We start from the raw sequence: 17124 nt of genomic DNA on the forward strand, positions 1-17124 counted from the left end.
CTATCATCAGTCATATCTAACATATATGTGAATATATTACCACCCTATGTCTTTATCATCAGTCATATCTAACATATATGTGAATATATTACACCCCTATGTCTCTATCATCAGTCATATCTAACATATATGTGAATATATTACCACCCCTATGTCTTTATCATCAGTCATATCTAACATATATGTGAATATATTACACCCCTATGTCTTTATCATCAGTCATATCTAACATATATGTGAATATATTACACCCCTATGTCTTTATCATCAGTCATATCTAACATATATGTGAATATATTACCACCCCTATGTCTTTATCATCAGTCATATCTAACATATATGTGAATATATTACCACCCTATGTCTTTATCATCAGTCATATCTAACATATATGTGAATATATTACACCCCTATGTCTTTATCATCAGTCATATCTAACATATATGTGAATATATTACCACCCTATGTCTTTATCATCAGTCATATCTAACATATATGTGAATATATTACACCCCTATGTCTCTATCATCAGTCATATCTAACATATATGTGAATATATTACACCCCTATGTCTCTATCATCAGTCATATCTAACATATATGTGAATATATTACCACAGTCCCATATATGTCTTTATCATCAGTCATATCTAACATATATGTGAATATATTACCACCCTATGTCTCTATCATCAGTCATATCTAACATATATGTGAATATATTACACCCTATGTCTTTATCATCAGTCATATCTAACATATATGTGAATATATTACACCCCTATGTCTTTATCATCAGTCATATCTAACATATATGTGAATATATTACACCCTATGTCTTTATCATCAGTCATATCTAACATATATGTGAATATATTACACCCTATGTCTCTATCATCAGTCATATCTAACATATATGTGAATATATTACACCCCTATGTCTCTATCATCAGTCATATCTAACATATATGTGAATATATTACCACCCTATGTCTTTATCATCAGTCATATCTAACATATATGTGAATATATTACACCCCTATGTCTTTATCATCAGTCATATCTAACATATATGTGAATATATTACCACCCTATGTCTTTATCATCAGTCATATCTAACATATATGTGAATATATTACACCCTATGTCTTTATCATCAGTCATATCTAACATATATGTGAATATATTACACCCCTATGTCTTTATCATCAGTCATATCTAACATATATGTGAATATATTACACCCCTATGTCTTTATCATCAGTCATATCTAACATATATGTGAATATATTACCACCCTATGTCTTTATCATCAGTCATATCTAACATATATGTGAATATATTACACCCCTATGTCTTTATCATCAGTCATATCTAACATATATGTGAATATATTACACCCCTATGTCTTTATCATCAGTCATATCTAACATATATGTGAATATATTACACCCCTATGTCTTTATCATCAGTCATATCTAACATATATGTGAATATATTACCACCCCTATGTCTCTATCATCAGTCATATCTAACATATATGTGAATATATTACCACCCCTATGTCTTTATCATCAGTCATATCTAACATATATGTGAATATATTACCACCCCTATGTCTTTATCATCAGTCATATCTAACATATATGTGAATATATTACACCCCTATGTCTTTATCATCAGTCATATCTAACATATATGTGAATATATTACCACCCCTATGTCTTTATCATCAGTCATATCTAACATATATGTGAATATATTACCACCCCTATGTCTTTATCATCAGTCATATCTAACATATATGTGAATATATTACACCCCTATGTCTTTATCATCAGTCATATCTAACATATATGTGAATATATTACCACCCCTATGTCTTTATCATCAGTCATATCTAACATATATGTGAATATATTACCACCCCTATGTCTCTATCATCAGTCATATCTAACATATATGTGAATATATTACACCCCTATGTCTTTATCATCAGTCATATCTAACATATATGTGAATATATTACCACCCCTATGTCTTTATCATCAGTCATATCTAACATATATGTGAATATATTACACCCTATGTCTTTATCATCAGTCATATCTAACATATATGTGAATATATTACCACCCTATGTCTCTATCATCAGTCATATCTAACATATATGTGAATATATTACACCCCTATGTCTTTATCATCAGTCATATCTAACATATATGTGAATATATTACACCCCTATGTCTTTATCATCAGTCATATCTAACATATATGTGAATATATTACACCCCTATGTCTTTATCATCAGTCTCATATGTAGGTCTACTTTATCAATGTCAAGTCAGACACGTATTGTCATATTGTATTTCCCAGGATGTGTCCTGTCTGGTGATTCTACTGTTTCTATGGAACGCTGCCCCCTGTTGGGGGGATGTTAGTATAGCAGAGTAATAATCAAACCCCACCTCTCTCTCCTGATTGGTACAGAAGCCTCTGTATCTACATTCACGACACAATATAAGATTTATTTCCACTATCTGTTCGTGTTCATATTTTTGTTGGTCTATATATTTGTGTTGATAACATCGTAAAGCACAAGAGAGACAGAAGGTTATTAACGTGTTGATGTGTGTATCTTCTCTAATGGTTCATGTGTGTTTGTTCTGTCAGGAGGTGAAGGCCGGTGATGTTCTGAGCAAGAAGAACCTCTGGGAGAATCTAGGAGACTCTTCCCCTTCTGGGAGAGCTGGGAAGGTAGTGTAATTAATTAATTAATTAACAAATCCATTCATTCATTAAACTATATAATATATATACCGTGCATTCGGAAAGTATTCCGAGCCGTTAGATTTTTCTAAATGTTGTTACGTTACAGCCTTATGATTTGCAAATGTATTAAAAATAAAAAACAGAAATACCTTATTTACATAAGTATTCAGACCCTTTGCAATGAGACTCGAAATTAAGCTCATGTGCATCCTGTTTCCATTGATCATCCTTGAGATGTTTCTGCAACTTGATAGGAGTCCACCTGTGGTCAATTAAACCGATTGGACATGATTTGTAAAGGTACACACCTGTCTATATAAGGGGGGCAATTGATCCATTTTAGAATAAGGCTGTAATGTAACAAAATTTGGAAAAAGTCAAGAGGTCTGAATACTTCCCGAATACACTGTATGAGGTCTGTTATTCAATTGGTGGATTATATTCAAAACAAACAGCTGTCAACACAAAGGTGTGTGTAACTCTTGAATATAATTGGTGTTTAAAATAATCAATTGAAATGATACACACCTGCATTTGTACAAATTATAGATGTAATATTGTTTTCACTGCAATATGGAACTCTTTTCTAGGGAGCCTCCTCTGGTAAAAAGTACAAATTTGTGATGATGGCTCACGGCAAGTATGAGAAGGTTGCCGTCGGTGATGATGATTACAACGAGCACACAAACGGGAAATCAAGTAAGACTCACTTACATCCCATATTTACTTTGTTTTAAATTGGCAGCTTTGGATGTGTAGTTGTTGGCTTTGTGTAAAAACAATCCCATTCATCTGTTAGTAATGTATCATCATGCCAATTTGTAAGTCGCTCTGGATAAGAGCGTCTGCTAAATGACTTAAATGTAATGTCTGTCCAGGAGAGAGAGAGGTCTGTTAGTAATGTATCACCATGTCTGTCCAGGAGAGAGAGAGAGAGAGAGGTCTGTTAGTAATGTATCACCATGTCAGTCCAGGAGAGAGAGAGGTCTGTTAGTAATGTATCACCATGTCTGTCCAGGAGAGAGAGAGGTCTGTTAGTAATGTATCATCATGTCTGTCCAGGAGAGAGAGAGAGAGAGGTCTGTTAGTAATGTATCATCATGTCTGTCCCGGAGAGAGAGAGGTCTGTTAGTAATGTATCATCATGTCTGTCCAGGAGAGAGAGAGGTCTGTTAGTAATGTATCATCATGTCTGTCCAGGAGAGAGAGAGGTCTGTTAGTAATGTATCATCATGTCTGTCCAGGAGAGAGAGAGAGGTCTGTTAGTAATGTATCACCATGTCTGTCCAGGAGAGAGAGAGGTCTGTTAGTAATGTATCATCATGTCTGTCCAGGAGAGAGAGAGGTCTGTTAGTAATGTATCATCATGTCTGTCCAGGAGAGAGAGAGGTCTGTTAGTAATGTATCACCATGTCTGTCCAGGAGAGAGAGAGGTCTGTTAGTAATGTATCATCATGTCTGTCCAGGAGAGAGAGAGGTCTGTTAGTAATGTATCATCATGTCTGTCCAGGAGAGAGAGAGGTCTGTTAGTAATGTATCATCATGTCTGTCCAGGAGAGAGAGAGGTCTGTTAGTAATGTATCATCATGTCTGTCCAGGAGAGAGAGAGGTCTGTTAGTAATGTATCATCATGTCTGTCCAGGAGAGAGAGAGAGAGAGGTCTGTTAGTAATGTATCATCATGTCTGTCCAGGAGAGAGAGAGGTCTGTTAGTAATGTATCACCATGTCTGTCCAGGAGAGAGAGAGGTCTGTTAGTAATGTATCATCATGTCTGTCCAGGAGAGAGAGAGGTCTGTTAGTAATGTATCATCATGTCTGTCCAGGAGAGAGAGAGAGAGAGAGAGGTCTGTTAGTAATGTATCATCATGTCTGTCCAGGAGAGAGAGAGGTCTGTTAGTAATGTATCACCATGTCTGTCCAGGAGAGAGAGAGGTCTGTTAGTAATGTATCATCATGTCTGTCCAGGAGAGAGAGAGGTCTGTTAGTAATGTATCATCATGTCTGTCCAGGAGAGAGAGAGGTCTGTTAGTAATGTATCATCATGTCTGTCCAGGAGAGAGAGAGAGAGGTCTGTTAGTAATGTATCATCATGTCTGTCCAGGGAGAGAGAGAGAGAGGTCTGTTAGTAATGTATCATCATGTCTGTCCAGGAGAGAGAGAGAGAGGTCTGTTAGTAATGTATCATCATGTCTGTCCAGGAGAGAGAGAGAGGGGTCTGTTAGTAATGTATCATCATGTCTGTCCAGGAGAGAGAGAGGTCTGTTAGTAATGTATCACCATGTCTGTCCAGGAGGGAGAGGTCTGTTAGTTGCAATTCTATGGTATTTACTAGTAGTTCCTTAGCAGTCACACCTTGGCAATGCAACCAAGTGATTGGGATTCTCTTCTACTATATGACAGTACTAGATCTTAGACTAGTAGTACTAGATCTACCAGTACTAGATCTACCAGTACTAGATCTACCAGTACTAGATCTACCAGTACTAGATCTTAGACTAGTAGTACTAGATCTACCAGTACTAGATCTACCAGTACTAGATCTACCAGTACTAGATCTTAGACTAGTAGTACTAGATCGTAGACTAGCAGTACTATATCTACCTGTACTAGATCTACCAGTACTAGATCTTAGACTAGTAGTACTAGATCTACCAGTATTAGATCTACCAGTACTAGATCTTAGACTAGTAGTACTAGATCGTAGACTAGCAGTACTAGATCTACCAGTACTAGATCATATACTAGCAGTACTAGATCTACCAGTACTAGATCATAGACTAGCAGTACTAGATCTTAGACTAATACTACTAGATCTTAGACTAGTAGTACTAGATCTGCCAGTACTAGATCTACCAGTACTAGATCGTAGACTAGCTGTACTAGATCGTAGACTAGCAGTACTAGATCTTAGACTAGCAGTACTAGATCTACCAGTACTAGATCTACCAGTACTAGATCTACCAGTACTAGATCTACCAGTACTAGATCTACCTGTACTAGATCTACCAGTACTAGATCTTAGACTAGCAGTACTAGATCTACCAGTACTAGATCTACCAGTACTAGATCTACCAGTACTAGATCTACCTGTACTAGATCTACCAGTACTAGATCTACCAGTACTAGACCTTAGACTACCAGTACTAGATCTACCAGTACTAGATCATAGACTAACGGTCATCTCTCAATCAACTAGGAACTAATGTGTCACAAACCACATCAATAATGGTAGATGACTAAATAAAAACCACATCAATAATGGTAGATGACTAAATAAAAACCACATCAATAATGGTAGATGACTAAATAAAAACCACATCAATAATGGTAGATGACTAAATAAAAACCACATCAATAATGGTAGATGACTAAATAAAAACCACATCAATAATGGTAGATGACTAAATAAAAACCACATCAATAATGGTAGATGACTAAATAAAAACCACATCAATAATGGTAGATGACTAAATAAAAACCACATCAATAATGGTAGATGACTAAATAAAAACCACATCAATAATGGTAGATGACTAAATAAAAACCACATCAATAATGGTAGATGACTAAATAAAAACCACATCAATAATGGTAGATGACTAAATAAAAACCACATCAATAATGGTAGATGACTAAATAAAAACCACATAAATAATGGTAGATGACTAAATAAAAACCACAGGAAACTGATAGAACAACGTAGAGTTTACTTCAATGTAAACATGTCGACAATAAAGCAATAATTCAGTTCATCACACGACTGGCAACAGCATTCTATACTGGACACGTCTATACAAAATAATGTCCCGTATATACAATCAATACAGGTTTTTCCTTCTTCAGTTTTGACCCCCGGGGCCACAATCGTTTTTATTACTGCACACTTTTGAGACGAGCCAATTCTATATCATCAAGTCTAAAGCAGCAGTGTGGTTATGGTTGGCTCACGGAGACACACCCCTGTTATGTGGTTATGGTTGGCTCACGGTGACACACCCCGTTATGTGGTTATGGTTGGCTCACGGAGACACACCCCTGTTATGTGGTTATGGTTGGCTCACGGAGACACACCCCTGTTATGTGGTTATGGTTGGCTCACGGAGACACACTCCCGTTATGTGGTTATGGTTGGCTCACGGAGACACACCCCTGTTATGTGGTTATGGTTGGCTCACGGAGACACACCCCCGTTATGTGGTTATGGTTGGCTCACGGAGACACACTCCCGTTATGTGGTTATGGTTGGCTCACGGAGACACACCCCTGTTATGTGGTTATGGTTGGCTCACGGAGACACACCCCTGTTATGTGGTTATGGTTGGCTCACGGAGACACACCCCTGTTATGTGGTTATGGTTGGCTCACGGAGACACACCCCTGTTATGTGGTTATGGTTGGCTCACGGGGACACACCCCTGTTATGTGGTTATGGTTGGCTCACGGAGACACACTCCCGTTATGTGGTTATGGTTGGCTCACGGAGACACACCCCTGTTATGTGGTTATGGTTGGCTCACGGAGACACACCCCGTTATGTGGTTATGGTTGGCTCACGGAGACACATGGTTGGCTCACGGGGACACACCCCTGTTATGTGGTTATGGTTGGCTCACGGGGACACACCCCTGTTATGTGGTTATGGTTGGCTCACGGAGACACACCCCTGTTATGTGGTTATGGTTGGCTCACGGAGACACACCCCTGTTATGTGGTTATGGTTGGCTCACGGAGACACACCCCTGTTATTTATCAATGAGAAATTATTTCATTAAACAAAGACCTGAGAAGCATCAGATAGCTATAACAAAAATAGACATCTTAAATTAAAAAAAATATTCCACAAATTCTCAAAAGTTCCTTACAGAAGAATAAACCTTTAAAGCTTAAAAAACATGTTTTAATGCTCATTATATCTATTCCAGCAACGAAATTATCAAAAGCTTATTTTAAAACACCAACTGTGTCTTTATCATTTAACAAATTAACTTTCAGTGTCACTTATCTACTTAACTTCCTGTATCACGGTGACCCTTCTGTAGTTTATTACACGGCTTCCTGTATCAAGGTGACCCTTCTGTAGTTTATTACACGGCTTCCTGTATCACGGTGACCCTTCTGTAGTTTATTACACAGCTTCCTGTATCACGGTGACCCTTCTGTAGTTTATTACACAGCTTCCTGTATCACGGTGACCCTTCTGTAGTTTATTACACAGCTTCCTGTATCACGATGACCCTTCTGTAGTTTATTACACAGCTTCCTGTATCACGGTGTCCCTTCTGTAGTTTATTACACAGCTTCCTGTATCACGATGACCCTTCTGTAGTTTATTACACAGCTTCCTGTATCACGATGACCCTTCTGTAGTTTATTAGCACAGCTTCCTCATTATCACGCACCATGACCCTCACAAAGCAATCCATGTTTATTACACAGCTTCCTGTATCAAGGATCCATGACCCTTCTGTAGATCCATTTATCATGTCCCATGAGGCACCATGTTATCTTACATTCCTTCATTCTTATCCATTCTGCACCATTGAAGACAATCATCACAAAGCAATCCATGTCCTATCATCACGTCCCTATGAGGATCCATGTCCTATCATCATGTCCCATAAGGATCCATGTCCTATCATCACGTCCCATAAGGATCCATGTCCTATCATCATGTCCCATAAGGATCCATGTCCTATCATCACGTCCCTATGAGGATCCATGTCCTATCATCATGTCCCATAAGGATCCATGTCCTATCATCACGTCCCATAAGGATCCATGTCCTATCATCATGTCCCATAAGGATCCATGTCCTATCATCATGTCCCTATGAGGACCCATGTCCTATCATCACGTCCCATAAGGACCCATGTCCTATCATCATGTCCCCATAAGGATCCATGTCCTATCATCACGTCCCATAAGGATCCATGTCCTATCATCACGTCCCATAAGGATCCATGTCCTATCATCATGTCCCTATGAGGACCCATGTCCTATCATCACGTCCCATAAGGACCCATGTCCTATCATCATGTCCCCATAAGGATCCATGTCCTATCATCATATCCCAATGAGGACCCATGTCCTGTCATCATGTCCCATAAGTATCCATGTCCTATCATCATGTCCCATAAGGATCCATGTCCTATCATCATGTCCCATAAGGACCCATGTCCTATCATCATGTCCCTATGAGGATCCATGTCCTATCATCATGTCCCTATGAGGGTCCATGTCCTATCATCATGTCCCATAAGGGCCCATGTCCTTTCATCATGTCCCAATGAGGACCCATGTCCTATCATCATGTCCCATAAGGGCCCATGTCCTATCATCATGTCCCATAAGGGCCCATGTCCTATCATCATGTCCCATAAGGGCCCATGTCCTATCATCATGTCCCATAAGGATACATGTCCTATCATCACGTCCCATAAGGATCCATGTCCTATCATCATGTCCCATAAGGATACATGTCCTATCATCACGTCCCATAAGGATCCATGTCCTATCATCATGTCCCATAAGGATCCATGTCCTATCATCATGTCCCTATGAGGACCCATGTCCTATCATCACGTCCCATAAGGATCCATGTCCTATCATCATGTCCCTATGAGGACCCATGTCCTATCATCACGTCCCATAAGGATCCATGTCCTATCATCATGTCCCAATGAGGACCCATGTCCTATCATCATGTCCCTATGAGGACCCATGTCCAATACATTCCATTTGCTATTTAAATATATTTTCAACCAACCTGCAAACTGAAAGTGCTTTTCAAACCAACTGTTTTAGTGTTGTCATTTCCAGTCGGGCCTACGTATCCTTCTGCTTCCTTCTATTGAAGCCACACCTTCTGCCCCTGTATGTCCAACTTCTGCAGCTGTGCCCCTCCCATAGCTCCACTATAGAGTTATAAACACTAGAGGGAAAACTTCATATCTTTTCCACTAACTTTAAAAACGTTGCATGCAGTCACAGTGTTAAGTTCAAAATTAGAGTTCTCACTCGAGTCTGGTTATTAGCTATTAGCTAGGCCCTGCCTCTAACTAGGCTCCACCTCTAACTAGGCCCCACCTCTAGCTAGGCTCCACCTCTAACTAGACTCCACCTCTAAATAGGCTCCACCTCTAACTAGCCTCCACATCTAGCCAGCCTCCACATCTAGCTGGCCTCCACATCTAGCTAGGCTCCGCCTCTAAATAGGCTCCACCTCTAACTAGCCTCCACCTCTAGCCAGCCTCCACATCTAGCTGGCCTCCACATCTAGCTAGGCTCCACCTCTAACTAAGTCCCACCTCTAGCTAGGCTCCACCTCTAGCTAGCCTCCACATCTAGCAGGCTCCACCTCTAGCTAGCCTCCACATCTAGCTAGTCTCCACATCTAACTAGGCTCCACCTCTAAATAGGCTCCACCTCTAACTAGCCTCCACATCTAGCTAGGCTCCACATCTAGCTAGGCCCTGCCTCTAACTAGGTTCAACCTCTAGCTAGGCTCCAACTCTAGCTAGGCTCCACCTCTAGCTAGGCTCCACATCTAGCTAGGCTCCACCTCTAGCTAGGCTCAACCTCTAGCTAGGCTCCACCTCTAGCTAGGCTCCACCTCTAGCTAGGCTCCACATCTAACTAGGCTCAACCTCTAGCTAGGCTCCACCTCTAGCTAGGCTCCACCTCTAGCTAGGCTCCACATCTAGCTAGGCTCCACCTCTAGCTAGGCCCCACCTCTAACTAGCCTCCACATCTAGCTAGGCTCCACATCTAGCTAGGCTCCACCTCTAGCTAGGCTCCACCTCTAGCTAGGCTCCACCTCTAGCTAGGCTCCACCTCTCTCACAGCTACACTGCTCTGTCACCCAATGCCCTTCCGTCGCATCAATCCAGGAATGTACAAGCTCTATTTATTACACACTGTCATCAGACACTCTACTCCTAACCTCACCCAGGGTGAACACTCTACTCCTAACCTCACCCAGGGTGAACACTCTACTCCTAACCTCACCCAGGGTGAACACTCTACTCCTAACCTCACCCAGAACACTCCAAGACTAAGACACTAGCGATGCTTTCAATGGAGCAAGAAAGATGTAATGAGCCGTCTGCAGGCATCCAACATCATTGTCTTAAAAGCTCATGATCACAGTTAAAAATGGTAGTTTAACCACCATATTGAAGTTAATATCCTGGCGTAGCCTACTGCACTGCAGCCCTTCATCGGAAGCTTATTTAACACACACATCTCTAGCTATATGATAACTGAAATCAATCTATTGAGGTTTATTCATCTACTTAATGAGAAGATTGAGCAGCAATATTCTGGTGTGTGTGGAGTTCAAAGTCAGACATCAGTTGTTCTTGAGGAACCGAATCCCCTGGCGGTTTTATTAAAGTCCTTCCCTTCCCCGTCCTGATTTTTGCGGTTAATCAGCCCCCTTTGGAACACAGCTGACATCTTCACCAGCGGCTTCTCTGCAGCCTCTTTAATCTTTCTGGCATCGAAGCGCGGACTGTAGAGGAGGAGCGGCAAGCGGCTGGCAAAAGATGGGACGACCTCCATCTCATTCTCTTTCTGCTGATTGACTTTCCGTGTCTTATTGGTCTGCTCTCTCTGGTCTTTCTTCTTGTCGGAACCGTCGGGAGCTTTGCTAGCTTTGATCTGCTGCATTATTGCTTCCTTGGTAGAGAACATGTGGAAGAGCATGGCGTCCCACATCTTCATTGCTCTGGGCGCCTCTGTCTCCTTCAGCACTTCTTTGCCCTTCTCAGAGTGGTCTTTGACTTTTGCTGAAGAAGCTTGACTAGATTTGGCCTGGTCAGTGTTCTTACTGTAGATGGCGCCATCCCTGCAGCCAGATTCGGGCTCTGGCTCCGGGAACTGAGGTTCCTCTGGTTCAACGACCATGTGTTTTTTGAGGCGCGACCAGCCACTGAACATGGTCTTCATACTTTTAGGTTTCATTGCATTCAGTGCAGCGTTAGCAAGGCAAGGTTTAGCGGTTGAAGCTTGGGGCTTGTCTACTTTGTCTACATTGTCAACAGTCGAAGATGCAGTTGATATCGTAGGCTTCGTACAGGGTGTCTCTTGACGTCTGGCTGCTTTCCCCTGTGCACCTGATGCACTGACTTCCACATCTTCCATTGTGTCTGTCTCTGTCTGTCCAGTCTTTGGCTGAGATGGCGATGACATTCCTCTGTTTGTGGGCGGGGCTTTTACAGAGGCTGAGGCCTGAGGCAGAGAGGCAGGAGTGGAAGAGTCAATCACTTTGGTAACGGCAGGTAGTTTTATCACAGTGTCTACGGCAGCGGTTGGGGTTGGGGACGATATACGTTCTATAGCAGGCTTTGTGGAAGTGGTGTTAGTCGATTTAGGCTCTGGTGTCAGTTTTAGGGAGACAATAGCTTCAATGTCATGCTTCGTCAAGGGTTTAGCTTCAGTAGAAGGGTTTAACCAAGGTCTAGTGGGACTAAAGCAACTTCTTGATGCCATAACCTTTGCAGCAGGTCTAGCTTCAACAGTAGGGCTGAAGCAGGATCTACTTTCTATAGTAGGTGCTGTTGAAGGTTGTACATTTATGGTAGGCTTGTTAGCTTGTTTAGGTTCTGGTGCAGGTTTTGTGAAGTCTCTAGTTTCCGTATTATTCTGTGGAAAGGGTTTAGCTTCAATAAAAGGGCTTAAGGTGGTTTCTCTTTCTATGGGCTTTGGGGAAGGTGGTACATATACGGTCGGCATGTTAGCTGGTTTAGGCTCTGGGGATGATTTAGCAAAGACTCTGGTTTCCATATTGTGCTGTATAAGGGGTTTAGCTTCAACAGTAGGGCTGAAGCAGGGTCTAGTTTCTCTAGTAGGTTCTGTTGAAGGTTGTACATATATGGTAGGCTTATTTGTTGCATGGTTAGGTTCTGTAACAGATTTAGGTTCCATAGGTGTTGTTGACCATGGTCTGTTATGTCTACGTGGCGGTGTAGAAGGTAGGACTTTTATGGTAGGTTTGTTATGAAGCACTGAGACCGGTTTTGGGGAGGCGCTAGCTTCTATGACAGGCTTCATAAAGGGTTTAGCTTCAATAGTAGGGCTAAAAGAGTCTGCGGTAGGTTGTACACTTATGGTAGTTATATTAGCCCAGACAGGTTCAAGGGATTTTGGTGAGGCTTTAGCTTCTGCAACAGGTTTTGTAAAGGGTTTAGTTTCTAAAGCAGGGGTTGAGGGAGGTATGTCCTCTATTATGGGAGGTGTGGGAGGTTGTACAGTTATTATAGGCCTGTTAGTATGTGGGACAGGTTTTGTAAAGGGTTTAGTTTCTAAAGCAGGGGTTGAGGGAGGTATGGCCTCTATTATGGGAGGTGTGGGAGGTTGTACAATTATTATAGGCCTGTTAGTATGTGGGACAGGTTTTGTAAAGGGTTTAGTTTCTAAAGCAGGGGTTGAGGGAGGTATGGCCTCTATTATGGGAGGTGTGGGAGGTTGTACAATTATTATAGGCCTGTTAGTATGTGGGACAGGTTTTGGAGAGGAACTATTGTTGTAAACAGGCTTTGTAAAATGCTTAGCTTGTAATGTAGGGCTTATTGGGGATCTAATTCCTGTGGATGGCTGTGCACTTATGATAGTTGAGTTAATACGTGTAGGCTCTAGGGATGGTTTCAGCCAAGCTCCATTTGCTACAATAGGGTTTGTAAATTGTTTACCTTCGTTCGTAGAGCTGGCTGAGAATCTCGTTTCAGTAGTGGACTTGGTGGAAGGATTTTCATCAATGGTAGATTTTGTAGATTGTCTGCATTCAATTGCTTTGTGGGAGTTGGTTTCTACAAAATGCTTCCTGGTATGGTTTGCATGGCACTGCATGGTACTGGGCAGAATATTTTCTGGAGTAGACTTGCCAGGTTGTACAGATTCTATTAAAGGCTTGTTGGGGAGTTGGACTTCTATGCTAGGCGTGCTAGAGAGTTGGGCTACTATGCTAGGTGGGCTGGGAAGTTGGGCTACTATGCTAGGTGAGCTGGGAAGTTGGGCTACTATGCTAGGTGGGCTGGGAAGTTGTGCTATTTTGTTAGGTGGGCTAGGAAGTTTAGTTCCAGTGATAGGTGTGCATGAATGTTGGTTTTCTATAGTAGGTTTGGTGAGGACTTGGGTTCCTGTTTCAATAGTAGGTGTATGAGAGAGTTGAGTTCTTATGCTTGGCACACTAGGCTTGTCTGGTAGTATAGTTGCTGTGATAGGTTGGCTGGGGAGTTGGCTTCCTATATCAGGGTTATTAGGGACTTGGGCTCCTATGGCAGGTTTTCTGGGTAGTTTAGTGTCTGTGCTAATATTAGTCTTGACAGAAAGATGCATGACTGTGGGATCTGCTTGTGACTTTCCACTGTGTCGGGGAATATTTGCTACAGTTGAATTTTGTGAAACTTCAGCTTTTGGAATGCTGAAAGGAAACAGTGACTTTGACACAACATTCCTACCTATCGGGAATGAAGGAGTTTCATTTAGCTGAAATGGAGCTGGTCTGGTTGTGTGTACCACACCTGCTTTATGTGCCAGTCTTGGAACCTCAGAATGAGAGGCCATTGGTGTGGGGACTTCACTGGTGGCTGGTGGAAGAGTTAACTGTCCGAGGGCCAATAGAAGTTCAGGTTTTGTTATGTCCACAATGGGTGTTATATCAGGTTGTATTGCATAAGCAGGTGCTTCAGATTTGTTAACATCGGATGTATTGGGTTTAAATATGGCAGCCTTATCTGTGGGTGTCTGAGAACAGCCAGTTGCAGCTAAAGGTGTTGAAAGTGAAGGTGTTGGAACAGTAGGATGCTGCCCTTGCAAGGTAGGTTTCTGTTGTTCTCTGTTGGGTGTGTTTGATCCTATGGGGGATGTTTCAGGATTAGAGATTAAAGGAGGACGAGGCCCATTTGGTAATCCATTAGTCTGTGCTGTGGATGGTGATGGTGTTGATTCATTAGCTTTAGGTCCAGAAGGACCGTAGTATGTCCGGATCCCACCATAGGCAACATACTCAGCCGGAGTCAGTCCGTAATATGTTGACCGTGTTTTAGGTTTTTTGGATGTAGGGGTCTTTTGATGCTCTATCAATGGTGCCAAAACTTTACGTAAGCCAATTATAGGAGAGTCTGGGTATCTAGGGGTCAATGGGGATTGAGGTGATGAAATCATTGGCGTTAGCACAGTGTTTGGAGGTGGTTGTGCTGAGAACATTGGCACAGTGGGTCCGTTTGGTGGAGCTGAAATGGTTGGCGCATTGTATCCATTTGAAGTTGTCTTTGGTATCCTTTTGGGGGACAATGGGGCCTGTTGATTTTGATACTCAGGTGGGGTTCCATATTCAGTTGTTTCATCCATTTTATTTTTCTGCATATGAGGTTCTGTAAACTTTACTTTTGTCTTGGAAACTGCACTGTCACATGCAGCCATCTTTGATGCTAGAATCTCATTGGGAGTTCTCTCAGCCATAGATCTTTCAGTGGTGGTTTTACTTCCACTAGTCTGGTTCCTATTTCTATCCCCACTGGTTGGACCTTGTGAAAGTTCCACTGAGCCGGCACAGGCAGATCCAGCTGATTTTGGTTGTTCAGTGGCTGTTGAGCGAGTTTGGGCTGCACTTGTAACAGGCATTGATGGGGGTGATTTGACTCTGCTGGCAACAGGAATTGCTAGGGGAGTTTGGGCTGGACTGGTAACAGTCATCACCGGGGGAGATTTAACTCTACACATAACAGGCATGGGTGACTTGTGTCTCTGTGTGTTTATGACTGAGGCATGTACATCTTGATAGGAGCTGAAGGCAGGAGATATATTAGTCATACATCCGAGCATAGTAGTTGTATCCTGTATCTCCTTGTATCTGTGTGTCTCTTTGTTTACAGCCAAAGCATGTGCATCTTGATAGGAGCTGAATGCAGAAGATATCGTAGCCATGGACCCTTCCATGTTGGTTGATATTCCATTAGTCTGAGTTGTACTTCTATCAACACTGGTCAGACCTTGTAAATGTTTGTCAGAGTTACATCCTATTGGTTCTAATTCTTCTGCTGCAGCTGAGGGAATATTGCTTGTAGTGGTAACAGACATTGAAGGAGGAGATTTGACTCTACTGTTAACAGGTATCGCTGAGGGTGTTTGGGCTCTACTGGTTATATGTATTGCTGAGGGAGATTTAACTCTACTGTTAACAGTTATTGCTGAGGGAGATTTGACTCTACTGTTAAGAGGTATTGCTGAGGGAGATTTAACTCTACTGTTAACAGGTATTGCTGAGGGAGATTTAACTCTACTGTTAACAGGTATCGCTGAGGGTGTTTGGGCTCTACTGGTTATATGTATTGGTGAGGGAGATTTAACTCTACTGTTAACAGGTATTGCTGAGGGTGTTTGGGCTGTACTGGTTATAGCCATTGGCGACTTGAATCTCTGTGTGACGTGTACATCCTGACAGGAGCTGAACATAGAAGATAAATTAGCCGTAGATCCTCCCATGGTAGTTGTAATTCCATTATTTTGGAATATGTCTGTATCTGAACGAGATCCAATTGGTTTCAGTTGTTCGGTTGCTGCTGAGAGAGCTCTGGTAACAGTCATTGGTGACTTGTATTTCTCTGTCTCTGTGTTTACGACCGAGGCATGCACATCCCGAGAGGAGAAGAAGACTGGACTTGCAGCAAACAGGAGTGGATTGGCTTTCGATATCTCAAAAACAGGTGTCAGTCTTCCCATTGTGGGATGGTGTGAGGGTGTTTTCGATCTTCCAGAAGGGGTCTTTGCCACGGAAACTTTATATGGGATAGCCGGCTCACTTTGGTGACAAGTCAGTGGTGATTTCTCCCTGTGTATAGTGGATAACGATGCTCCTTGATACAATATATTCACTCCTGTTATGTCTGGAAGTGCAGGCTTGGAGATTTCGTAAAACGTTGCCTTGGAAGTGTAAATCATTGTTTGTGGGATGACGTCAGACGGTTTGACTTTACGGGAATCAGCTTGATTTATTTGCGTGCTGACCGTCTTAGAAGCCACTTTGTTCATAATGTGATCTTCAGAACCAAGGTTATTAGTGAGCAAAGCTGGTGTGGTCTTTGGAGCCTCATCCTTTGGCTTACTGGGTGTCGTCACCTGATGGGTTGAGGTCAGAGGTTGTGTCTGAAGGGTTGGCGCTGACATCAGTACTGGAGCAGGAAGTGGGACTGGACCTTGGACCTGAGCGGGTAATGGTGCCAGACCCGGACCACTAGGTACTGGTGGGAAAAGAGTCATAACATGAGTTGATATCTTAGGGGAACATGGAGTTGGGGGAGTTGACTGTGGTACACTGGGGACTGAGTCTGGAGCTACTGTTGCCGTGGCCAC

General features: G+C 42.0%; 2 protein-coding genes and 1 long non-coding RNA gene across 31 annotated transcripts in view; 2 read left to right on the plus strand and 1 right to left on the minus strand.

Annotated features, from left to right (window-relative positions):
• Positions 1–17124, plus strand: part of LOC127920765 (caldesmon, smooth muscle-like) — a 60856-nt gene that overhangs the window by 42453 nt on the left and 1279 nt on the right. For all 4 annotated transcript variants that reach the window (XR_008107334.1, XM_052504802.1, XM_052504804.1 and 1 more), the window contains 2 exons: positions 2673–2756; positions 3362–3470. Coding sequence is in view for 3 of the 4 variants with exons in the window: in XM_052504802.1 (XP_052360762.1) it covers positions 2673–2756; positions 3362–3470 (193 nt within the window). In the remaining variant the exon portion in view is untranslated. The remainder of the gene's footprint in view (positions 1–2672; positions 2757–3361; positions 3471–17124) is intronic.
• On the plus strand, positions 3584–5430 carry LOC127920766 (uncharacterized). Of its 7 annotated transcripts, none has more exons than XR_008107336.1 (5): positions 3584–3800; positions 3895–3982; positions 4029–4562; positions 4617–4792; positions 5030–5430. It is a non-coding gene; the product is annotated as an uncharacterized LOC127920766 (long non-coding RNA). The 7 variants fall into 7 exon arrangements; XR_008107339.1 differs by lacking the exon at positions 5030–5430 and having other exon boundaries at positions 4029–4380; positions 4431–4562; positions 4617–4853; XR_008107341.1 differs by lacking the exon at positions 5030–5430 and having other exon boundaries at positions 4029–4336; positions 4431–4562; positions 4617–4853.
• LOC118379940 (mucin-5AC-like) lies at positions 8280–12989 on the minus strand. Of its 20 annotated transcripts, none has more exons than XM_052504800.1 (3): positions 10572–12989; positions 10436–10486; positions 8280–10350 (listed from the first exon to the last, which is right to left on the minus strand). In XM_052504800.1, the coding sequence occupies exon 1, from the start codon at positions 12823–12825 to the stop codon at positions 11116–11118; it is 1710 nt and encodes a 569-aa protein (XP_052360760.1). In that variant the 5' UTR covers positions 12826–12989; the 3' UTR covers positions 8280–10350; positions 10436–10486; positions 10572–11115. The 20 variants fall into 20 exon arrangements, with proteins under 20 accessions (XP_052360760.1, XP_052360759.1, XP_052360757.1 ...); XM_052504799.1 differs by having other exon boundaries at positions 8280–10333; positions 10555–12989; XM_052504797.1 differs by having other exon boundaries at positions 10555–12989.

This window comes from Oncorhynchus keta, unplaced genomic scaffold (genome assembly GCF_023373465.1).
Source record: "Oncorhynchus keta strain PuntledgeMale-10-30-2019 unplaced genomic scaffold, Oket_V2 Un_contig_204_pilon_pilon, whole genome shotgun sequence".
In the NCBI taxonomy this organism is placed as follows: domain Eukaryota; kingdom Metazoa; phylum Chordata; class Actinopteri; order Salmoniformes; family Salmonidae; genus Oncorhynchus; species Oncorhynchus keta.

What these genes read in the sequence shown, in the direction of transcription:
- LOC118379940 (XM_052504800.1), bottom strand. Translation starts at nt 12,825, where the DNA reads ATGAAGCCTGTCATAGAAGCTAGCGCCTCCCCAAAACCGGTCTCAGTG.